This window comes from Leptosomus discolor, chromosome 22, assembly GCF_034619465.1.
Source record: "Leptosomus discolor isolate bLepDis1 chromosome 22, bLepDis1.hap2, whole genome shotgun sequence".
NCBI classification, from domain to species: Eukaryota; Metazoa; Chordata; class Aves; order Leptosomiformes; family Leptosomidae; genus Leptosomus; species Leptosomus discolor.
In genome coordinates this window covers 293,547-317,466 of record NC_141412.1, presented here as the reverse complement: position 1 = coordinate 317,466, position 23,920 = coordinate 293,547, and the positions used below count along the sequence as shown (strand labels likewise).

At 53.9% G+C, this 23,920-nt stretch overlaps 1 protein-coding gene across 1 annotated transcript in view; it reads left to right on the top strand.

The window, feature by feature from the left end:
• The window catches only part of KMT2A (lysine methyltransferase 2A), a 44,616-nt gene that overhangs the window by 17,150 nt on the left and 3,546 nt on the right, over positions 1-23,920 (top strand). The window contains exons 5-30 of the mRNA XM_086476957.1: positions 24-258; positions 1,586-1,650; positions 2,468-2,839; positions 3,468-3,541; positions 4,192-4,320; positions 5,179-5,292; positions 6,502-6,648; positions 6,941-7,036; positions 7,811-7,931; positions 8,730-8,843; positions 9,177-9,361; positions 9,941-10,114; positions 10,938-11,048; positions 11,284-11,357; positions 11,888-12,081; positions 12,492-12,598; positions 12,742-12,879; positions 14,144-14,302; positions 14,589-14,706; positions 14,791-14,869; positions 15,106-15,266; positions 16,045-16,230; positions 16,894-21,193; positions 22,564-22,644; positions 23,151-23,215; positions 23,616-23,786. Of these exons, the coding sequence (XP_086333083.1) occupies positions 24-258; positions 1,586-1,650; positions 2,468-2,839; positions 3,468-3,541; positions 4,192-4,320; positions 5,179-5,292; positions 6,502-6,648; positions 6,941-7,036; positions 7,811-7,931; positions 8,730-8,843; positions 9,177-9,361; positions 9,941-10,114; positions 10,938-11,048; positions 11,284-11,357; positions 11,888-12,081; positions 12,492-12,598; positions 12,742-12,879; positions 14,144-14,302; positions 14,589-14,706; positions 14,791-14,869; positions 15,106-15,266; positions 16,045-16,230; positions 16,894-21,193; positions 22,564-22,644; positions 23,151-23,215; positions 23,616-23,786 (7,770 nt within the window). The remainder of the gene's footprint in view (positions 1-23; positions 259-1,585; positions 1,651-2,467; positions 2,840-3,467; positions 3,542-4,191; positions 4,321-5,178; positions 5,293-6,501; positions 6,649-6,940; positions 7,037-7,810; positions 7,932-8,729; positions 8,844-9,176; positions 9,362-9,940; positions 10,115-10,937; positions 11,049-11,283; positions 11,358-11,887; positions 12,082-12,491; positions 12,599-12,741; positions 12,880-14,143; positions 14,303-14,588; positions 14,707-14,790; positions 14,870-15,105; positions 15,267-16,044; positions 16,231-16,893; positions 21,194-22,563; positions 22,645-23,150; positions 23,216-23,615; positions 23,787-23,920) is intronic.

Here is a 23,920-nt window from a genome sequence, read left to right as displayed (position 1 = left end):
ACATCAGACGTTTTTCTTGATAGATAAGTCGTCGATAGCCGGCTCAGAAGAGGCTGAACCTCTCGCTCCACCTATCAAGCCAATTAAGCCGGTTACCAGAAACAAGGCGCAGCAAGAACCTCCGGTGAAGAAGGGCCGGCGCTCGAGGCGCTGTGGGCAGTGTTCGGGCTGTCAGGTCCCAGAGGACTGCGGTGTCTGTACGAACTGTCTAGACAAACCCAAGTTTGGTGGGCGCAATATAAAGAAGCAGTGCTGCAAGTAAGTGTGTGCCTGAGCGATGGCTCGGCTGATCCCTGCGCCGAGGGGATGAGCGCGCCCGCGCGTCGGGGCAGGGAGCAGCAGGTTTGCCCCGTGGCACAGGCTTTGGGTGGACTTGCCCTGGGCTGCGGCTGGAGCGCAGCGGGGGATCGTGAGGAGTTTAGTTTAAGGGTCAAGGTCCCGATTCGAGGCGTGCTGGGGACAGGCCCTTTTCCTAACCTTCGCCTCCGGGTTGTTCTCCCCAGTTCGGTGAAACTGGCGTAGCATTGGAAAGCGTTTGCTGTGAGCCCGGGGGCTTTCGTTAGGCAGTGTGGGTTTTTGCAAGGAAGGCAACGTGCACGTAAATATTTAGCTCCTGTTCCCCCAAACTGCGTTTGTGAAGAGCTTTTCGAGATGGTGTTTATCATCTGCTGTACAGACACTTCCTATGACAAAGGTGTCTCTGGGTGTCATCAAGAAATACCGCTCTTGCTTCGTTTTTCCCATCATTTTCCATACGTATCGCTTCGCCTGAACCTTTTGCTTTTTTTAAATTGCCGCATTAAGTTGATTTTACCAGACTAGATCATCTGTCTGAAAAGGCAGCAACTGAAGTGGCACCAATGACGATTGTTGTGGCATGAAAGCTATTTATAAAGCGTAGCTGTGAGGATTGCTGTGTGGTGCTCATCCGTGTGAAAGCACTCCGCAGACTACAATCTGTAAGTAGTCTCGCTCTTAGCAGCTTCGCCCAGGCCTCGGGCGAGGTTTCAAAGCTGCGGGCCCTGCTGCAAGAACGGAGGCAGAAGGGAGGCCTAGCCCGTCTTCTGGAAGCCGCCGTGTGCTAAACATGAGGAAAATAGGAAATAGAGTTGAATGCTTGGGGAAAAAAAAAAAAGGGCTTGGTCACCTGATCCGATCCCACTCCCAAGGGTAACTACTCCTGTCTGAAGTGGCCTCGGTTCGGATTGCACAAAACCTACAGTTGAGATAGTTTGATGTGGTTTCTTAGAGCTCTCGGAAGTATTCTGACGCTTCTCGAATCGAAGAAAGGGAATTGATGGGGGCTTCACTGGTGGAGCAGCGCTGTTGCGAAAGCAGTCTTGTTAACCTCAAAATTGTGTTCAGTGTGCAGCAAACCAAAAGGGAAATACGGAGGGAAATGAGAAGTGTCTTTTGCGTGTCTCTGAAGAAAGGGGCGGGGGGCAGGGGTGGGAAAGATTGCTTGGGAAAAGGTAGTGGCTGTACTGATGATGTGTTTTTCAGTGTTTCATGTTGAATATGTACGGACTGCCCGCTTGACGTCCGCGTTTTTCTTCTGAGTTCACGACATGCTCTTTCTTTGTAGAATGAGGAAATGTCAGAATCTACAGTGGATGCCTTCAAAAGCGTATCTCCAGAAGCAAGCTAAAGGTAGGCAGAAAGGCTTGGCTGGAGTATATATAGCACAAGAGGGAGGTTTTCACCTCTCGGGTTTTGCTCTCGGCGCTGTTGTTGCGGCTACACGGAGCTTACAGAAGGTTAGTCTGGAACCAAGCGTTGACAAGGAGCCTGGCTGTTCTGCTGCGGTCGGGTGAAAGCTGCAGGAGAGTTGTGGGCGCAGGCAGCATCGGTGCTCCCCGGTGGTGGCTGTCCCGTTCGGCCCTGGGCTTGTAGTTTTTCCTTCCTGTCCTAGGGAGCTGCTGCCGCTGGCTCTCGGTCTCCCCTCTGCCCCGCAGGTGAAGCGTTTCTCAGAGGTTTGCCTGCTCCCGTCTGGCCCGGGGACCGATGAGTCTCTCGGAGCCTCCTTGTCTCCGACACGAGGCTGAAGCGAGCCGTCGTGTGCGTCCTGTTAAATCCCGGCGTCCTGGGACAGGGCTTCGGGAGGCTGTGCGTTAGCCTGACGGCGGTTGGGCGGCTGCCTTGCGCTCCCCGAGCCTCGCCGTGCCAAGTCTCCTTTCGCCTTTGCGCGGTTAAGCTCCGAATCTGCTTTGCTACAGACGGGTTTTGCTTACTGCTCTGTCGGAAGAGAGTCCCCAAGGTATTAGAAGGCGGGTTGTGACGTAGGCCGAGCGCGTTGTTTTTACCAACAAAATGCCTTGTTTTTTCGAGTACCCTTTTTTTCTTTTGTACGACAGAATGGCAGCGTTGTGACATCAAAGTGTCTGTTTCCTTGTTTTAAAAGAGCAGCAAGTCATTTGTAGTCACGCCCTTTTGTCTGTGTTGCTTCACTGATGCTTCTTCTTCCTAGCTGCAAAAAAGAAAGAGAAGAAATCGAAGGCAAACGAAAAGAAAGAAAGCCATTCTGGAAAGAACCAGTTGGACTCTGGACAGAAGCAAACTCCTCAGACTGTCGTGTCGAGAGAAGACAATGCCATAAAGAAGAGCGGCGAGCCTGCCCGTAAGCCCGTGGAGGAAAAGCACGAGGATGGGAGTTCTGCCGCGCCAGCGTCGGAGCCCAAACAGGTCCCTGCGTCTGGTACCAGAAAGGCTGGCAAGCAGGCGTCCCAGCCAGTACAGCTCCCTCCTCCTCAGCCGCCGAGCTCAGGACCTTTGAAAAAAGAAGCACCTAAACTTACCGCTTCTGAGCCCAAGAAAAAGCAGACTCCCCAGCCAGAAATAGGTAATCGGGACTGTTTGTCCTCAGTGTGGTTGAGTCACGTTAAGTAGCGATATTAATGCCGCTAAAAGCCGTTGGATTTTAAAACTGACGAGTGCTTTATGATCTGGTGGAACTGCAGCAGAGTGTTTCGGAAATTTGGCGTAGAGCTGGCTTCCTTTTTATTGAACTACAGTGCGTATCGGGGTGGGGAGGAAGGTGGCCGTCTCCGGGGTGCTTTTTAGTCGTGTAGTCTCGGCAGTCTTGAAGCGTATTTTCGATCGGGTTAAGTCTGTCGGCTGTTGGCAGTCTGGGCGCCAAACGAGAAGGACGTAATCTTTTACCGCAAAACCGGAGTCTGCGCCTAGCACGGGGCAGCATGAGCAGTGACCCCCGGGGCAGCTGCAGCTTTGCACCCAGAGCGCTGCCGATCTTTGGCAGAGCAAGCTCTCCTGGTCGTGCCTCGAGGAGACCGCTCGAGTCGTAGCTGGTGAGGTGCAGTCACAGAGGAGAGCGGAAAAAGTCCGGTCTACATACAACTCGTCGCATGTTACCCAGCTGATTTTTTTTTTTTTTTTTTTTTTTCCCTTTTCTTCTCTACAGGTGGCTGTTAGTTACTTGAAATACTGATAATTTTTCCCCCCCTTCCTAGGCACAGAACAAAGCAAACAGAAAAAAATTGCTCCCCGTCCAACTTTCCCCGTGAAACAGAAACCAAAAGAAAAGGTGAATACAGTTTTTTGTACGCAGTGGGTAAATTTCAAGAACCTGGCGCTTCTGTCTGTCTAGAAAGCAGAACTGTGTTACTTAACCCTTTAGCAGATTTTTTTTTTTTTTTTTACCTCAAGATGTTAGTTTTTTTCCTTGTGGCAGTGCACGAATACCAAAGTACGGGGCGTAACGCCTAAGATTTGGCTCAGGTGTTTGTTAACTTGTTCTCGAAGGCTTGCGCGTTGTGGGGTGGAGGCTAGCTTTTGCGTTAAAGCGTGGCACCGTCTTCACCTCAGAAACAACTCCCTTGTGAAAGAGAAAATTAAAAAAAGAGTTACCATCTCTCAATCTGAGCGAGAAGTGCGCGGGGGCCGAACGGCGCCCAGAGCAGCCCCGCGGCGGCGACGTAAAGCCAGCGCTCTGGTGGGAGCGAGCGGCGCGGCGTTAGAGGAGAGCGCGGCAGGCGGAATTAGAAGCGTGATCGCGGGCGCGCCGCCCTTCAGAAAGGGGCTGCGGAGCGGCTGCTCTCTGGCAGGTTCTGCGGGCTCGTTAGTTCTGTGGCGGTTGGGGGTTTTGTCCGCAAGTCGTCTGCGGCGTTTAACGCAGCTACTGGCGGAGCTTTCACGTCCGGGTTGGGATTAACGCAGGCTCCTTTACTTGACTAGGAAAAGCCCCCTCCTATAAGCAAGCCAGAAAGCAGCACGCTGAATTTGCTCAGCACCCTGACCAACGGAAGCAGTTCCAAGCAAAAGCCACCTACAGATGGAGTCCACAGAATCCGGGTGGATTTCAAGGTAGAGGACAATGTGTTTTAAGTGTTTGAATGTGGCCGGGCTCTAAACGCTGGAAGTAGAGTCCCGCGAGAGGGCTGGCAGTGCCTTCTCGGTTTGTGTGTCTGGTACCGTTCAGAGAGAGCTGCAAATAGGAGCCTTCATGACAAGTCACTCGGTTGATTCCTAGAAGCTTGTTATGCCTTTTTTTTCTTATAATTAGAGTACTGGACGAAGAGAGACACTTAAAGCTTTAAAACCTTAACTGTCAATGTGTGAGGATGAGCAAGAATTTGAGGTTTATGAAGAATGATTCCATTAAGATGGAACTATAAAACCTTACCACAACTTGGGCCAACAAGATTTGGGGAAAATGTTAGTAACTTGTAATTCACAACATTTGGGGTATATCTGGGGGTTTTAAAGTGATAAATCATGTACTTTTTGAACAACAGTGTTGAAATAATAAAAATCAATATTTTCCTAATAATTTTTCAGTCCATCTATAAGCGTTGATACTGGAGATTATAGCGAGATCTCACAAGTGTTTTATACGACTATGGAGCTTTAATAAAGTACAATTCTTCTGAAATTTCACTTTTAGTAATAATTGTGCAGTCGTGAAAAACTTTGTCTCGTTCCTTAAGCCGGCTTTCTGTAGAAGGAAGGCTAGTGTATTGTTGAGCTCTCTTGGCGAGCACAGCGCCGAGGCGGGACTATTCCGATACACGCTGTAAAGTAGCCCGAGGTAGAAGTTGAGATGATCGCAGTTTGAGGCCGCTTAATCGCGGGCCCTGTAAAGCAGCAAGCGATGTGAGCTCTCTTGATACTGATGATGTGTTGCCTTGTTCTGCATGGTGATATGTCCTTTTGTACTTTCAGGAGGACTGTGAAGTGGAGAATGTTTGGGAGATGGGTGGGTTAGGCATCGTCACCTCGGTACCTATTACTCCCAGGGTGGTCTGTTTTCTCTGTGCCAGCAGTGGACATGTGGAGGTAAAGCATTGTGTTCTGCTGTCGATGACTTAGTTACAGCACCGTGTTGTTACAAACGTAAATAAATCAGAAATGTCATGGCCTTAATCCAGAAGAAGTTAAAGTGACACCTGTAAGTCTGTCCTTGCTAAGCTTTGTCCCAAGATGCTAAACCGCAAGGTGTTTCAAATGGGTCTGGAAATTTCTGCGGTGCTTGCTTTGGAGGTGGACTGTGTTAGACGTAAAGAGTAGCGTATTTGAGAGCACCCGTGTCTCCTCTTAATTTGGAGCCCCACATCCGACGTAAAGCGGGGGCTTTGCTGTCTTTTAACCCGAACTGAGAAGGGCCGCCCGATAACGTTAGAGGGCTTGAGGCAGCGTTGGCTTTCCCAAGGTACGTCTGTATCTGCTGAGAGCTGCAAGCCGTTACTCAGACGTGGCTGGGAAGACTCTGGTGCTGCAGAAAGAGCTGGATTGAGACTGTTAAGTGTGTTTCCAGGTGTAGATAGGTGCCTCCTCAGCGTCTTCAGACCAGCTGCCCTGGGAAGGTGATGCTAGCGCTCTAGAAAAAGACTTGGCCGTGAGGAGTGAACAATACTTGGGGGGGGGGGGGGGGGGGAGGGGGAAAGGGGGTTAAGTTCTGCACGTGGGCATCGGTTCACTTGAGGACCGTGAAAGTCCCCTGGGGCGTGGAGCCATCCCCTTCTCAGTCAGGTTGCTCAAGGGGCCAGACGATTCTGATGTCCCGTGCGAGCCTGCGGCGTTGGTGCCCTGAGCATGGTCCTTTTTCTAACACGACCGGCCTTGCAGGGGGTACGTGGAAATCGGAAGAGCTTTCACGTGGGCCGCCTGAGGCGAACGGAGGGAGAGATGTCTCCCTTTGCTCTGCACATCCCATCCCTCTGCACTAAGTGGTTCTCCTGGTGCGGCTGGCTTGTGTTTCAGCAAGGGAGGGGGGTGCTGAAGAGCCCTGTAGGCCTTTGCCAGGACTCAGAACGCTTAGCTGACAGGACCAGGCTCCCCTTTGCTGCTAGGTGCCGCGTCCGGGTAGGCGAGCGCGTGTCTGGGTTACCTGCGGTACGCGCAGTTTCCCTCCTAAAACACGCCGGTAGAAACCCTCGTTCTGTCAGTCGTAAAGCAGCGTTCAGAGTAGTTCGGCGCGCGAGGGGGCTTGTTTGGGACTCGAGAGCAGCTTCTGACTCGCTAAAACCTCCCTCTCCCCCCTTGCAGTTTGTGTATTGTCAGGTCTGTTGCGAGCCTTTCCACAAGTTCTGCTTAGAGGAGAGCGAGCGGCCCCTGGAGGACCAGCTGGAAAACTGGTGCTGCCGTCGCTGCAAGTTCTGCCACGTCTGTGGGAGACAGCACCAGGCCACCAAGGTACCCCCAAACCGCCGGGAGAGCCGGCGGGCACCCCCCGCGCTGCTCCCAGAGCCCCCCTCGCTCTGGAGCTGGGCTGAGCGAGCGTGCGCCGGGGAGCGGGGAGGCGCCGGGTCTCTGCGAGGCCGCTCTGCGCTGGGGGGAATCCCTCCCTCTCTCTCTCTCGAGTCGCTTCGTTCCAGCTTCTTCCTGGGGCCCCGGGCGGGGCGTCCCCCGTAAAACGAAAACGCCCAGGATTTCGCGTCCCTTCGAAGGGCCCCTGTTCCAGTGCTTTTTCCTCTCGTTCTTGTAGCAGTTGCTGGAGTGTAACAAGTGCCGAAACAGCTATCACCCCGAGTGCCTGGGCCCGAACTACCCGACCAAACCCACCAAGAAAAAGAAAGTTTGGGTGAGGAATTTTGATTTCTTTCTTGCGGCAGTTCGCCTGCTGACCGACCGTAACGCTACGGGCCAGAGCTGCGCAGGCGGCTCGCTCTGGTGCAGTCGCTTAGCCCCGCGAGGCAGGGCGCCTGTTGCCTTGGGAGGTACATTTGGAAACAGGTGGTGAGGCGGGTTGTTGATAAGGTTCTGAACAAGCAGGACTCTTGGAGGGATTACGCCTTTCTTTACTTGTTGTAATTCTTCTGATGGTGGTCCCAGGAGGTGGAAGAAGCTCTGGAGAGGTGGAAGCCTTTGCCTGGTTTGCCTGATATTGAGAGACAGTTTGCACTACTGTGCCGTTTTGTGTCTTTCACGTTTCTGTTCTAGACAAGTGCCTGTGGTGTATTTGGTACTAACAGTTTTTCGGTGATTCCTACTGCGATGCGAAGCAGAGTTGGAAAGCTGTTAAAATAAGGCTTGGTATTTCAGGTCAGAAGAAATGCCGCTTAACGCTGTTGTTTTATGTGAAGGGAAAGGTGGTGTTTTCTCCAGGGCAAATACGAAGGACAGAACAACTGTACTGTGACTTACCTTCTTTTTGTTGTCCTGTTGCATCATCACCATCTTACCGTAAAGGGAGTGAAAGCGGTGGCATTTTAGTGAAAGTTCTGCTGTTTGAAACTCCTTATTCCGCGCTCGCTAAATAACAAAGACTGTGCAGTGTATCGTTAGGACTAAAGAACGGACGCCGACGCCGCCGGGTAAAAGCGAATCACTCTTGCCAAACGCGTTCCTTCCCCAGATCTGTACCAAGTGCGTTCGCTGCAAGAGCTGCGGATCGACGACGCCAGGCAAAGGGTGGGATGCGCAGTGGTCTCACGACTTCTCGCTGTGTCATGATTGTGCCAAACTCTTTGCTAAAGGTACGTAAAGTTGTGATCCTTCACAGCAGCGGCCTCTTCAGGTGCTCGGTTGTGAACGAGGCAGCGTCAGTGCAGGGGGAACAGAGGGCCTGCCGGGCGGGTGAGCTTGCCGCGGTGCAAACAGGAGTGGAAGCTGGTGTTAGGGTCAAGCGTGAGAGCACGTGTAACCGTTTCTGTGGGACAGGCAGGCCCTTAGCTTTCACAGGGGCTGTGGTGACAGAAGTCACCACCGTGTTACTGTCGGAGTTTGAGACTTCCAGAAGTTAGACCCTGTGCCGAGTAAAGCGGCTGTTACACGCCTCTCGGCCCAGGGTTTCAACTAGCCGTGGGGAAGAAGGCGTTTGAAAGGACCCCTGCCTTAAAAGCAACAGAATTCCTGTTGTAAAGCGGTGGTTCCTTCTCGCGTTGGTTACTGTACGTGAGTGACGCCTTTGGATCCGGGAGGAGCGCTCTAGGGAGGAGTCTCAGGACGGCAAATCGTGGCTATCCCACCCGATCTCTTGCCTGTCCTTTGGTTTTGCTCTGTCGAGCCAACTGCATACGGTGTTTTGTTAGGCTCGCCACCCCCAAAAGATGGGTACCCGGTCCCGGCGTCCTGGAGTAGTCAGGGGTCTTCCAAGCAGGTTGTTTTTGCGGCCGTGGCTGGCGGTGTTGTAAATGTGGACGTAACTGTGGGCAGCTTGCTGGTGGGGGCTTTCAGGGAGCGGCTGTCGTCTTGGCACGCTAGTAAGTAGGCGCCCAGCCTGCCGGGTGTGTGCGGCGGCTGAACTTCTGATCAAAATTGCGTCTCGCTTGCAGGGAACTTTTGTCCTCTCTGCGATAAGTGCTACGACGATGACGACTACGAGAGCAAGATGATGCAGTGCGGGAAATGCGACCGCTGGGTCCACTCCAAATGTGAAAACCTTTCCGGTAAGGCAAATCCTTACCTCCTCGGTACTCCGGAACGCGGGGCAGCGAGCAGAGCAAAGCAATCCCGTGTTGGACCTTTCGACTAGAGTGTTAATGCTAGCACTCTCCCCTGGCGTGACCCACCTGAAAAATACCCGTAGAAAGGCTGCAGGTAAACCTCTGCGGTGTCAGAGACCTCCTGAGCGCGTAGGACCCGCCTCGAACGCGGTATCGCTCGGTTGCTTGTGTTAGGTGGGACGTCTTCCAGTCAGACAGTGCGGGCAGGGTAGGGTTTTTCCCTGTCTCCAGCAAGCAGATCAGACTCACTCCGATTTCCTTGTTTCTTGCCTGCAGATGAAATGTATGAGATACTCTCTAACTTGCCTGAGAGCGTAGCGTACACCTGCATTAACTGCACGGAGCAGCACCCTGCGGAGTGGCGCCTGGCGCTGGAAAAGGAGCTGCAGGTTTCCTTAAAGCAGGTTTTAACGGCCCTGCTGAATTCTAGAACTACGAGCCACTTGCTGCGGTATCGGCAGGTAAGCTGGAGCCTCGCGTCTCGTTCGTGTTTTCTGGCTTGAGGAGCTGCCCGGCGTTCAGCCGGATTCTGGCGTGGCGGTGCGTCGTCCTGCAAAAGCGTCTGTTGTCGTACTTGGAACAACACCTACTGTGATTTTTGTTTTCTTTGTTTCGTCCACTCCGGTGGAAAGAAAGAAGTGAGTATCGACGATACGACTTGTGAGGCTGGGAGAAGAAAGAGGGTGAAGTTCTTTGGGGACCGGGAGGGTTTAGCTCTGTGGTGGCGAAGGTGCTCTCTTGGCAGAACAGCAGGACCTTGGTCTTGAAATACCGACTCAGAACCAAGACTTCCGACAAACGGGTGTGATCCTTAGAGCTGATTGCCCTGCTGCGTGCCTTACTGGTCGGCAGCTGGAAGCTGGTGAAGATCTCCTCTTCAATTTTGTCCCTGCGTTTCGGACAGGAGCTCAGAACTCGAGTCTCCTCTCTTTCGTGATAGCGGGGGTCTCTGGGCCGATAAACGCGCCTGGGCGTGTGTCGCGAGTAGCAGCCACGCCTCAATAGCCAGCGTCCCTCTGTCTTGTCGCTCATGTCAACAGGCAGCAAAACCGCCTGATTTAAATCCCGAGACGGAAGAGAGTATCCCATCCAGAAGCTCTCCTGAAGGTCCCGACCCACCTGTCCTGACAGAAGTCAGTAAACAGGAGGAGCAGCAACCTCTGGATCTGGAAGGAGTGAAACGGAAAATGGATCAAGGAGGTTACATTTCTGTGGTACGTCGCGCCTTTCGTGTTCTGCCCTGATAGTAGCTCCTGTGAATTGCTGTATGACCCGCGGTGTTTATAGCGGAGCGCGCTGCAGCCTTGCCTTTGCGGACCAGGAAACGGGTTAGCGTGCTGCTAAAAGTACTTCTGACCGGCGCTGGTGTTGGCCCACGGGCGTGTCACCTAGGCTGCCTTATGGCGCGCTCTAACCAGCAGCGGTGCTCGGTTAAACCCCTCCTGCTCTTAGCCAGACGCGTACGTCGGCGGAAGCAGGATACGTTGTCCTTCATGTGCGCGTTCCGGCCGAAGGCCTGGCCAAGTGGCAGTGGTGGTGGCTGGTTCTCTGGAAGCTCGTGATTCCCGTGTGGAGGGACGGTCCCTCTGGGGGGGTCGTTCGTACGAAACGCTAACGTTGACCGAGTTGGTTTTCTTTGTAGGGAGCAGCCTTGTCCTCTCGCTCCCCTGCAGAGCCTGCAGTCTCGAGAAGGGCTGCGCATTGCCAAGCGCCGGGCAAGCGTGCTGTTGCCAGGTTTGGGGGCAGATCCTCGTGAGGTGGCTAGCTTGGCCGATTTAAAGCCGGTCAGCCGTCGCCCCCTGGGAGAAGAAGGGAGAAGTGTGCAGTTGCGGGCGTAGCGGTTCCGCCAGCCGGCTTGCGAATGCAAGGGGGCTGCTGCTCTCTTCCCAGCCACGTTCTTCTTCTGATTTTAAGTCGATGCTCTGGTTCGGTCTCCTAGTCATCCGGGTGCTCGCTTGATGCCTTAAAAAATTAGAGGGTGGTGTAGCTGTACAAGAGGCGATCCCGTTCATGTGAGGTTCTGTGGCTTTCTTACAGCTGGATTTCAGTGACGATATCGTGAAGATAATTCAAGCGGCCATTAATTCCGACGGAGGGCAGCCAGAAGTGAAGAAGGCCAATAGCATGGTCAAGTCCTTCTTCATTCGGGTGAGACAGTTATTTTGAAGTCTGTTTGGTACCGTACCGCTGCGCGTTGCTGTCGGAATCCAAAGGGCCCGTCACGCCTGCCGTTGCTCGGCTATTTCCAGGAATAACATAATAGGTTGTCAGCGTTGTTGATGTTAATGAAATCTCACTAGTTGTGCAGTAGATCTTGGCTGAACGTCTTTGGATTTTGGGGTATGTTGCATAACGTTTCTAATGGAGTGTTGTTTTCCTTCAGCAAATGGAGCGTGTTTTCCCGTGGTTCAGTGTAAAAAAGTCCAGATTTTGGGAGCCAAATAAAGTAACAAGCAAGTAAGTAATTGTTGTGTGTCCAACTGCGACACCCTGCGGTTTGCCAGCTGTCCAAGCAAAAAGTATCAAGAGAGCCTGTTCGTGGGGTTGGGTTTTCTGTTTTTCCTTTTTCTTTTCCTTTTTTTTTTTTTTTAATTTTTTTGATTTTTTAAAGAAGATAAAGGGTAATCCCATTCCCAGGTTTTGTGTACGCTTCCTTGTTCTAAAGCAGAGAAACCAAAAACACGATTTAGGACTGGGCGTGCTGTGTGTTGGCTTGTCGGTCCTGTCCTTCCTTCCCCCTCCTCCCCCTCGCCCCCGTTTGGTGTGGCCCTCCTCCTGCCTCTGTTACCCTCAAAAGAAACGGGCAGCCCCAGCACAGACCTTGCGACGTAAGTCGCCGCTCGTAGCCCTCGCTGAGGGCGTGTCGGGGCGTGTAGGTGAGGAGCTGAGTTGCTGTTGGCGTGTCAAGCGTTGGCAGCGCTGGCAGAGCGGGCGCGAGGTCCCCTGGCGCCGTCAGGCCTGACAGCGGGCTCCGTGTTGCGTTTCAGCAGCGGTATGTTGCCGAACGCGGTGCTGCCCCCTTCGCTTGACCACAATTACGCTCAGTGGCAGGAGCGCGAAGAGAACAGCCGCACCGAACAGCCCCCTCTGATGAAGAAAATCATTCCGGCTCCAAAACCCAAAGGGCCTGGGGAGCCAGATTCACCGACTCCTCTACATCCTCCCACCCCACCGATCTCTGGTAAGAAACGGAAGGCAGCGCTGTTGCTCCCAAACCCGGAGGGCTTCATTCCAGGCCTCCTAGTGGTTAAGAGAGGGCGGTGTTGGTTCTGTGTGCCGCTGAAGGATTTCGGAGGCCTCTGTGACCTGAAATCATTCAGAGGCCCTTACAGGTGAGATGTGTCTGAGCGGAGCCTGGGCCCACAAATGCATTTGCAGCCCCTTCCTCTTTTCCCCCAGAACAGGGCGGGGGGGGGTTGTGCTGTGTGGAGGCTGCTGTGTGCTTTTCCTCCCCTTGCGAGGTGGGCGTTGAAAACTCCAGGCTGCTGTTTGGCTCTGTCTACCCTGTTGGCTTACTGCCCGTCCTCCCGGGTGCGTTTTTGCCTCCCGACCCTCAAGAATAAAAGAGCGCTCTGTCTTTTAACTCTTCAGGCTCCGACAGAAGCAGAGAGGACAGTCCTGAACTTAACCCACCTCCGGACGTGGAAGACAACAGGCAGTGCGCGTTGTGCCTGAAGTACGGCGACGACAGCGCTAACGTGAGTGTCTGGCGCGTGCCCGTTTCGATGGGAGCCGACGTGGGCAGCGCTACGGGCCCGGTGCTGCGCACAGGCTGCGTGCTCGTTGTGCGTTGCTGTGTCTCGTGGAGCGCTGGAAAAGAGCGTTTCCTTCCGTTCTTTAGGATGCTGGGCGCCTTCTCTATATTGGCCAAAACGAGTGGACGCACGTGAACTGTGCTTTATGGTCAGCAGAAGTGTTTGAAGATGATGATGGCTCGCTGAAAAACGTGCACATGGCTGTGATCAGGGGAAAGCAGCTGGTGGGTATAAGTAAAGAATAGTTTGTTAAACTTTGCGCCGATTTACGCGGAACCGAGACAGGAAGACGGCTGAAAGATTCCTTGTGTGTGCTTTTTTGCTCTGTCCTCTCCTTGTCATTTCTTTTTTTCTTTTTTCTTTTTACACTGACGAAAGATATTTGGACATTGATTTTATCCTTGCTCAGTTCCGAAGTATTGTGGAGACCAAAAGGAACTTGTAGCGGGAGAACTGGAGTCGTGTTTTTCTCAGAAGGTCCGCAATTGCCGGTGCTGTACCTTAAGCAGTTGATGCCGTATCTGTCGTCACAACCTGTTCTCAAAAAACAACGTGGAAGACCTAAAGCACGGCCAAGCGCCGTGTAGAGCCCAACTCCTCTCTCTAGTGCAGGGATGTCACGGTCCACCCAGTGGCCTCGTGGTGGGGGCTCATTCTGTTGCAGCCCAAACGGGTGACAGCAGAGGAAGTCCTCATGCCCCGTGGTATTTTGACCAAGGTTGAATCTTATGTATGTATAAAAGAAATACAAGTGGAGAGCAAATCTTGCCCACTTCAGGTGTTGACCAAGGAGCGTCCTTTTAACGTTTGAGCCGAGGTGAAGGAGCTCGACATCTAGCTTGTACGTCGCCTCTCTGTTGAATACCGCGAAGGGAGGGGGGGGTGTCTTTTTTCTGAACCTCCACGCAGTCCTAGAAAACAAAATAGTCTAAAACCCCATTGCAAATTGGTTGTCGCTTACTTTCCAGAAGAACAAAACGAGACTGGAAGCACGACTGGAAATGAGTTTGTCCAAATTTTGGTTTAATATTGCGTCCTTTGGTCCTAAATGTTCAGTAGCAGGGGAGAAGCAGGGGGATGGGACTGCTCTTAGCCAGCAGTAAGCTGCCCACGTGGGGAATACTCTGTGCAAGAGAAATAGTTGACATATTAATAGGCGAAGCTCACAGATATGTGACTTGGACGTGGCGTACGAGCAAGGGAGCCTTAGGCTTGGAGGAGCCAGTCTGCAAGTGCGAAAGTTGTTCTGTGTGGAGGGCTCCTTCTTCCTCTCGCCTCCTCCTCCGCGTCTCACTTGTGCCTGTGAGTCACGGTGCTGGAAGCGCTACAGCAGCGAAGCGGGAGGTCGAGCATTACTCTAGGCTTCTGTCTGCGCTGAAAGAAACGCCTGACGACCGTCATGGTAGCCTGGGTTTAGAAGAGCTTAATTTTTAACTGGTTTTGTTGCGGTTTTTTTTTCTTTTTTTTTCTTTTTTTTCCCTCTTGCAGAGGTGTGAGTTCTGCCAGAAGTCAGGCGCCACGGTGGGCTGCTGCCTCACTTCCTGTACGAGCAACTACCATTTTATGTGCTCGCGAGCCAAGAACTGTGTCTTTCTGGACGATAAGAAGGTCTACTGCCAGAGGCATCGCGACTTGATTAAAGGAGAGGTGAGATTCTTCTTTCACACCCTGCCTCGTCGAAGGGGGGGGTCAGCCTGTAGCTGTGAGCGCTTTTTAGAAGTTGACGTTGAACGTGCTCCTCACGAACGAGGGCCGGACCGCAGCGCTGTTAGGAAGCCGTCGGCGATACAAGTGGCACGGGGACGTTGGGCCAGCGGTACCGTGCGGCAGTTCCAAAACCGAAAGGCCGCGCTGAGGATCGCGTTGGACTGTGTGGCGTACACGCGGTGATTCCTCTAAAGCCAATGAGTAGTTGGGTGGGTTCTTGTTCCAGGTGGTTCCCGAGAACGGGTTTGAAGTTCTTAGGAGAGTTTTCGTGGACTTTGAAGGGATCAGTTTGAGAAGAAAGTTTCTTAGTGGCTTGGAACCAGAGAACATCCACATGATGATTGGTAAGATCCAGTCTCGGGACACTCGATCCACCTTTGGTGCTGGAGCCTGGCTCACAGACCCCTTCTGTTCCTCTCTCTGCTCAGGGTCGATGACCATAGACTGTTTAGGAATTCTGAATGACCTCTCAGACTGTGAAGATAAGCTGTTTCCCATCGGCTACCAGTGAGTATAAGCTGTTTCACGATTAGACGCCGTAGCGGCGCCCAAGTAGCTTCTGTACGAATCGACTGTAGCTTTCGTACGCCGCTCCGGTATCAGGCGATTAGGCTGGGTGTGCGACGTGTTGTGCCAGGGAGCCCCTGTCCCGCGCGGCTTTGAGAAACTGGAAATTTGAAACGGGAATGCTGAGGTTTCCTCGACCGTTGAGTAAATTGTGTTGTGTTTGAATTATCTTCCAGGTGCTCCAGGGTGTACTGGAGCACCACAGATGCCAGGAAGCGCTGTGTGTATACGTGCAAGATCATGGAGTGCCGGCCTCCGGTCATAGAACCTGACATCAACAGCACCGTAGAGCACGATGATAACAGAACAATTGCCCATAGCCCCGTTCCCCTTACAGGTAATCTTTCAAGGACTCTCTGAAAGGGTATTCTCTACAGGTTTTTGCCTACTGCATCCTCACCGGAAAGCCAGGTGGTGGCTGGGAGCTGTGTCGCTTAAACCGATTTGGACTAGGATCCACTTCAGGCTTCCAAATTATGTTACAGCATCTTAAGACTTCAAAAAAAAAAAAAAAAAATGCTCCCGAGTCTACTGGTAACTTCAAAAACTGGAGCCAAACGAAAGCTGCTGTGCTGTAGTACTGCTTTCTAGTCTGCAGATCTGAGGTTTTTCTGGTGATCTAAAACTCCAAATTGTACTTCACGTGTCAGTGGCGTTCTGTCCTATGGGGGCTGTTAAGTACAGTGTTGACCAGGGTGCTGCTTCTGTATTTCCAAATCACTTTCTCTGTATCCACAGGTGACTAAAAAAAAAAATTAAAAAAAAAAAGTCTCAGCCCTGTCCTTTTCGGTCTCCAGAAGGTGAGGCTGTGGAAGGTATTTGAAACATTCGTAGTGGTTGTCATTGTCAACGTAGAATGTTAAACTTTGTTATAGTGTAATGGGGTTTCCAGTGTAAGCTGAGGGTTACTGTATTGCTGCAAGTACGTGAAAATCTTCTTGGGAGAGGAAGCCAGGCATTATCCGATGGCAAGGAAGCAGGAATCTTGACTTGGTCAACAAATACCCTGGTTCTCCAAGTGATATAGCCTGATAGCAACAGGTACTTTTATCAGATCGTAGCTTTTAAGGTTCAGCGGTGGCTTATACTGTCGTTTCTCTTTTCTATAACAGCAGAAACTCTACCTAAAGACAGCCGAAACACACCTGAAATTGTAAACCCACCGTCACCAGATCGTCCCTTGCATTCTCAGACCTCTAGTTCCTGTTACTATCCGGTGGCCTCAAAGGGCCCCCGGATCAGGACGCCGAGTTACCCGTCCACACAGAGGTCTCCCGGCTCTAGGCCCTTGCCCTCTGCAGGTATTTCAAGTGCTGTTGATGTTGATTTCTGGGCTTTTGGGGAGGTTTTGTTTGCTTGTTTTGGAAGTGTTTTCGGTTTGGTTCGTGTTGTTTTTGGCTTCATTCAGAATGTGGCGTTCAGTTTTCTCTTCCTAGAGAAAACAGCGCAATGGCCGTAGTTCAAGGGAAGGACAGTTCTGAAAACAGACAGTAGCGCTGGCCTGTCACGAAGTGTTCTGACTGAAACAGAAGTTTCCCTGGGGTGAAGAAAGCAGCGTTTGGGCAATGTAATAGCAGTAATACGGAAGAGCCGTAATACAAGTCAGGGACTTGATCATCTCAGCGGGTGTTTTTCCAGAGAGGGTCGGAAATGCGGTGTGGGGGTTCAGCTGCTATCCCCGTATGAGTGAGTCGCGTTTTGTTTCAAAGCGGTGTTGGAAACGCCGCGTCTGAAGTTGGGGTGCAGAACCCCGAGGCACACGCTCGTCAGCTCTGCCTGGTGGGCGCTGACTGACGGTAGCGGGTGTCCGGTACCCGTCTCGAGTGTCGTCGTTAGGGTAATGCTGTTTGCCTGAAAGGTTTTGCTGGATTTTGATCTCTTGCGTTTCGTATGAAGGAACTGGGTGTGCATCGATTGCGAAGGTTTCAGATCACTTGACAGTCTTTCTTGCCTTGTTTTCTCAGGAAGTCCTACCCCGGTGACCCACGAAATAGTGACAGTAGGAGATCCTTTACTGTCCTCTGGACTGAAGAGCATTGGTTCTAGGAGACACAGCACCTCCTCTTTGTCGCAGCAGCAATCAAAACTGCGGATGATTTCCCCTACGCGAGCCGGGAGCGCTTATTCCAGGCACAGTGCGTCTTCAGTTTCCAGCACGGGGTCCCCCTCAGAACATGAGCCGAGCGTCAAAAGCACCGACCGCTTCGTGGGATCGGCGAATGCAGGCGCTCCGAGCGCTCCGGTTCAGAGCAGCTCCGCCAGCTCAGGCTCCCAGAAAGCCGCGGCTACGAGTGGAAGTAAAACTTACCAGCTGGATGCACCTCAGTCCGCGGAAGGAAAACATTCTAGCGGTTCAGATTCCGTAGCCAAAGGGGTGCCTTCCAAGGGCGAGAAGATGAGAACGCTGACCTCGAAGGACCCAGATTATTCAGCTCATAGTTTTGCTTCTGGAGGAAACTCCAAAACTCAGCCAAGCGCTGCGTCGGGCGCAGAAATGAACGTTAAAATAGGAACCTTTCAGGAGTGTTCCGGACCGTTTTCTTCCAAAGAAGCAATATCCTTTCCGCCTTTGCACCAGAGAGGCCCGAGGAAAGACAGAGATCAGCACGTGGAACCCGTGCAGCCGGAGAAAACGGCTGCGGTCGATGAGATGGAGGCGAAGGCCTTGAAGCCTGCCGGAGTGAACAGCAGGTCCCCTGCAGCAGGCGAGCAGGTAGTTTCTGCCTCGAGAGACCGGCGCCAGAAGGGGAAGAAGTTAACGAAAGATAAAGAGAAGCACTCCCTGAAGTCTCTCGCGGAGTCCGGTCAGGCGGCGGGCGGTGACGAAGGAAACCTGAAACCAGAATTTGGTAATCCGGGTTTGGCGACGGAGCAGATGAGCCAGCGGTTGTGTAACAGTGTTCCTGCTGAGAAGGCTGGCGAGAAGTCTCCACCTTCACAGGGGCTGTCCAAAGGTTCTGCAGGGCAGATCGAGGGGGCCTCTAAGGAGTCGCAGGCTCCCAGGAAACGCACCGTTAAAGTCACCCTGACTCCTCTCAAGATGGAAAGCGAAAACCAGTCGAAAAATGCGCAGCAGGAAAGCGACGCTGAACCTCAGTCTGCAGGGGCAGAGCTGGCCGCCTCGGCGGAGCCGCCCTCAACGGCGGAAGGCCCGGAAGATCGCCCTGGAGGTCAGGGAAGTCCAAGCGACGCGTCGGCGCAGGAATCTCAAAATAACGCGTATGAAAACTTGCCTGTTCAAGATAACAACTTGATGCTCCAGGACGGAGCTAAAGCTCAAGAAGAGGGCTCGTACAAGCGGCGGTACCCGCGGAGAAGTGCTCGGGCCAGATCCAACATGTTCTTTGGGTTGACTCCTCTCTACGGCGTGAGGTCTTACGGAGAGGAAGACATTCCCTTCTACAGTAACTCAACTGGGAAGAAGCGAGGGAAGCGGTCCGCGGAGGGGCAGGTGGACGGCGCGGATGACTTGAGCACGTCCGATGAAGACGACTTGTACTACTACAACTTCACCAGAACGGTGGTTTCCTCGAGCGCGGAGGAGAGGCTCGCGTCCCATAACTTATTCAGGGAGGAGGAGCAGTGCGACCTTCCGAAAATCTCACAGCTCGACGGCGTGGATGATGGAACCGAAAGCGATACGAGTGTCACGGCCACGACGAGAAAAGTCAGTCAAGTAACAAAAAGGAGCGGGAAGGAGAACGGAACGGAGAACCTGAAGCTCGACAGAACGGAGGAAGCCGGCGAGAAAGTACAAGTCACCAAGAGCTCCGCCGTCCACAAAGGTGACCCGAAGATCGATAACTGCCACCCCGCGAGCAGGGTTAAAGCGCAAGGTCAGGATTCGCTGGAAGCTCAGCTGAGCTCGTTGGAGACGGGCCGCAGGGCTCACGCGAGCACGCCTTCCGACAAGAACTTGCTGGACACTTTCAACACGGAGCTTCTGAAATCCGACTCTGACAATAACAACAGCGACGACTGCGGGAACATCCTCCCGTCTGACATCATGGACTTTGTGCTGAAGAACACGCCGTCCATGCAGGCACTGGGCGAAAGTCCGGAGTCCTCGTCCTCTGAGCTTCTGACGCTTGGGGAGGGTTTAGGTCTCGACAGCAACCGTGGCAAGGACATGGGTTTGTTTGAGGTGTTCTCCCAGCAGCTGCCGACCGCCGAGCCGGTGGATAGCAGCGTCTCTTCCTCCATATCAGCGGAGGAGCAGTTTGAGTTGCCGCTGGAGCTTCCTTCCGACCTCTCTGTCCTGACCACTCGCAGCCCTACGGTGCCCAGCCAAAATCACAACAGGCTCGCCGTCATCTCGGAGTCTTCGCTCTCCTCCTCGGGAGAGAGGTCCATGCTTGCCTTGCCTTCCGCGGAGTCTGGGGAAAAGAGAGTGACGGTCACAGAAAAATCTGCCCCCGGGGAAGGCGACACGGCTCTCCTGAGTCCCGGAGTGGACCCGAGCCCCGACGGACACATGACTCCCGATCACTTCATCCAGGGCCACATGGATGCAGAGCACATAGCCAGCCCGCCCTGCGGCCCTGTCGAGCAAGGACACGGCAGCAACCAGGATTTGACGAGAAACAGCGGGACTCCGGGCATCCAGGTGCCGGTATCGCCCACCGTGCCCCTCCAGAGCCAGAAGTACGTGCCAAACTCCACGGACAGTCCCGGCCCCTCGCAGATCTCCAACGCTGCCGTGCAGACAACGCCGCCCCACCTCAAGCCGGCCGCGGAAAAGCTTCTGGTAGTCAACCAGAACATGCAGCCGCTGTACGTCCTCCAAACTCTTCCCAACGGCGTTACCCAGAAGATACAGTTGACGCCTTCCGTTAGTTCTGCGCAGGGCGTGATGGAGACCAGCGCTTCGGTGCTGGGGCCTATGGGGAGCGGGCTCACGCTGACCACCGGGTTAAACCCGAGCTTGCCCTCCTCGCAGTCCTTATTCCCTCCCGCGAGCAAGGGGCTGCTGCCCATGTCCCATCACCAGCACATACACCCCTTCCCCACAGCTGCTCAGACTGGCTTCCCACCGAACATCAGCAGTCCTTCGCCGGGCCTTCTGATCGGCGTGCAGCCGCCGCCCGATCCTCAGCTCTTGGTGTCGGAGGCTAGTCAGAGGACGGACCTCGGTACCACCGCTCCTGCCCCGGCTGCTGCCCTGGGCAAGAAACGGCCCATATCTCGTCTGCAGTCGCGGAAGAATAAGAAGCTGGCTCCCTCCGGCACCCCTTCTGCTATAGCTCCTCCTGACATGGTCTCCAACATGACCTTAATTAATTTTGCTCCTTCCCAACTTTCCAACCACCCCTTGGATTTGGGAACCATTACGAATTCAACGTCCCACAGAACCGTCCCCAACATTATCAAAAGGTCCAAGTCTGGGGTCATGTATTTCGAGCAAACATCGTTGCTCCCGCAAGGTGGGACCACCACTGCGGTTGGCACGTCTCCCAGCGTGATCGGGCCAGATGCCAGTCACCTGCCAGCGGGGCCCGTGTCAGGCCTGGCGTCGAGTTCCTCGGTGCTGAACGTCGTTTCCATGCAGGCCACAGCAGCCCCTGCTGCCGGTGGGTCGGTTCCCGGTCACGTTCTGGGACAGAGTTCGGTCACGTTAACTAGCCCTGGATTACTAGGGGACCTCGGCTCGATAAGCAACCTCCTGATCAAAGCTAGTCAGCAAAGCCTTGGCCTTCAGGAGCAGCACATGACTTTGCCGCCAAGTTCTGGGATGTTTTCGCAGCTGGGAGCGTCCCAGACTCCGTCTACGGCAGCGATGACAGCTGCCTCGAGCATATGCGTCCTGCCTTCCGCGCAGACAATGGGCATGACCGTTGCTCCGTCGTCTGCCGACCCGGAAGGCTCTTACCAGCTTCCCCACATGACGCAGCTCCTAGCCAGCAAGCCCGGCGTTGCTTCCTCCCAGCTGGACCTTGGCACGGCTTCGGCGGCAACACAGTTGTCGAGCTTCCCGCAGCTGGTTGACGTTCCCAGTAGCACCGGACTCGAACAAAGCAAGGCTTCCTCGTCGGCGATGCACGCCAGTTCAGCGTCTCCCGGAGGCTCCCCGTCGTCTGGCCAGCAGTCTGCGAGCGGCTCCGTGCTGGGTCCCGCGAAAACGAAGCCGAAAATCAAGCGCGTTCAGCCATCGTTAGACAAAGGGAACGGAAAGAAGCACAAAACTTCTCACCCGTGGGCCAGTTCGTCCGAAGCCCACCTTCCCGACAGAGGGGCCGTTGCTGTACCCCCGGTCTCAGCCGCAGGGTAAGAGGAGTGTTTGGTTTCGCTCATCCTTGAGGTTTTGTAACGGTGTAAGAAGGAATCTCGCCCTAGCTTCTGCAGCAGAAGCGTCTTTTGATCATTTCTAAAAGGTAGAAACCTCAGCTGCTGGCGGAAAGTAGGTACGGAAAGGAGTTGTTGGTGGAACCCTTACCTCTGGAAAGGGAAGGATGAAAAACCCAAGACTTTGAGGGTCAGGGTTACGAGGACGTCCTCCGTCGCTGGCAGCTCTGGCAAATGACAGAGCATTTTAAAGACACCGGTAGAGAAGGCGGCACTCCACGGGTGGTGGGTTCTAGTCCTTTACGTTGTTAACGCGAGCGCTCTCGAAGCGTTGGTCGTGCTGCCAGCAGTGTGCCAGGGCACCAGGATGGCACGCCGTTAACGGCGTTGCCTTGGTCGTTCTGACTACCGACTCCGAACTGCACGCCGGGTTCCGTGAGCCTAGCGGCTCTCCAGCGTGCGGTCCGTTCTTCCTGCCCCTCTTCCCTCCTCTGTAGTCCCTACAGGCAAGAGGGCCTGGGGCGGAGCCGGGAGAAGAGGGAGGATCGTGCTGTCTTTGCCAGCAGGGCACGCACTTGTCTCTCGCAGCAGGGGATTACTTTGCAGACCTTAGGTCAAAATTACGTTTGAATTGACTCCTTGGATCTGTAGAGAGAATAGGAGCCGCTGGTCGGCGTTTTGTATGCAAAACTAGCCGGTTTTCTTGACGCGGGCCACAGCCGTGTCTTAGTAGCACGCTGCCAGCAGTGGCGCGTTCGGCAAAGACGTTGCCCCACTGCCGGCCGGTCCTGGCCGCCTGAGAGAACTCTCCAAAACGCCTGCTGACACTAAGAGACGATAACGTCCAGCTTTTGGAAACTGGGGAGCACTGCACGTCACTTGTGCAATTCCTGGGTCGTCTTACTGTCTTGCAATAAGCCCGGCTCTTAAAACATTGATCCCGAGCTCTTTAGGCAGCCTGACCTTTTAGGGCCGCTTTTTTTTGCGTTGCTGACAGATGCCGATTTGGCTCAGTCTGTAGAAGTTTTCGGTAGCTGCGTCTGCATCGCGCCTGCACCGCTTGATTCCTGGGCTCACTGCTTGTGGTTGCTCAGGCGCGTTTCCCTTGCACCCGGGCTCACGCTCCTCCTTCCCCCTGAAGTGCGAGCCTCGATTCTGATGTGGCGCTGGAAGCGTGGTCTGGTTCCTCGTGTCGCAGGAGCAGTTTTACCGCTTCCGTAGTTCTGCTGAACTGCTGCGTCGCTCGTGGCAACTCCCGGCGGGGGGGGGGGGCTGTTCCTGCTTCCCAGTCCCGTTTGTGGCACACGCGGCTTGGCAGGTATTCCAGACTTCCCTCCACCTTCTCGTTCCAGGCCTCCTGCTATGAAGGCAGATACACAGGATGCAGCCAGCATCGACCAGCCATCGCAGAAGCAGTGCGGCCCGTCTGCAGGGTAAGCGTTCCACAGCCCTCTCCGTCAGCTCCTGCTCGCTTGAGCTTCAGGGGGTTTGTCCGGAGAACGCGAGAAGTCTTGCTTTGCTGGTCGAAGCGTCTCCGGAGCGCTCGGTCCGGAAGGAGCGGTCACGTTTAGTTGCCGCATGGAGCCGCTTTTTAAGCGAGGCTGCGCATAGCTCTGGGAAGCTCGGCGCTCGCTGAGGAGAAGTCTGCTCCGACCAAACGTTGGCGCGCGCGCGCCTTGTTACTGAGGAGGGCTGGCACGAGGGACAGGTCGCAGGCTGCGCGAAGTCAGACTGCCGCCCGCAGGCTGGCAGGTGCCTCGGAGAGGGGCGCTACCAAGCGGGCTGCTCTCGAGCCGATGTTAGAGCGCGCGAGCTGCAAAAAAGGTTCCGGGGTCTTTGTCTGCTTCTCGGGATCTTACAGGCGGCTGCTCGGGGCTGGTGAGGAAGTGGGGCAGGCTGTTAAATGCGTTCCTCCATGTTCGCTTCCTTCCCTCCCAAGGCAAGCGGCAGTGCTCCCAGAATCTCAGTCAATGCAGAACTCAACCAGCGAGCAAGAAAGCGCAGGTACGTTGCTTCTTCCGGAGCACCGAGCCAGGGGATTCTCCAGGGCTGGGAAGTTAGTACCTGGAGGGTTCGATTGTTGTGTGTCTCGCTCTCTCGGGAGAAATCTGGGCGCTCCCAGTTACATTATTCTTGCTGCGAAGGGAGGCGAGGTTTGTCCGCTCTTGATAGGTACTGGGCAAACAGTTACGTCTCTGCCTTTAGCGAGCGGAAATTTCAGCACTCGAGGTTTCACGCTCTTACTGCAACGCTGTCTAGATTTTTTTTTTTTTTTTTTTTTTTCTTGGGTGGGTGTACTGCTCAGAAAGCAACTTAGTAAAGTAGTTTTCAGTTGTGGGACAGCCAGTGGAAAAGAGCCGGTTCTGCCCCATTTCCATCTTGGTGCTGGCTTCTGTCTTTTCAGGCTCAAAAGCTCTCGAGGAGGAGGAGAGCACCTTCAGCTCCCCCCTTATGTTTTGGCTTCAGCAAGAGCAGAAGAGGAAAGAGTGTCTTGGTGAGAAGAAACCAAAGAAAGGTTTGGTCTTTGAGATCTCTAGCGATGATGGTTTTCAGATCTGCGCAGAAAGCATTGAAGGTGAGAACTGCGTGCTTTGCTTGGGCTGCGCTTCGCTTTCCTTGCCAGAAGCGAAACGGTGGCTTCTGAGGATCTCTTGCTTGCTTTTTTTTAATAGATTTAAAACCCCCCAAATCTCTAGGTTTGCAGCCCTG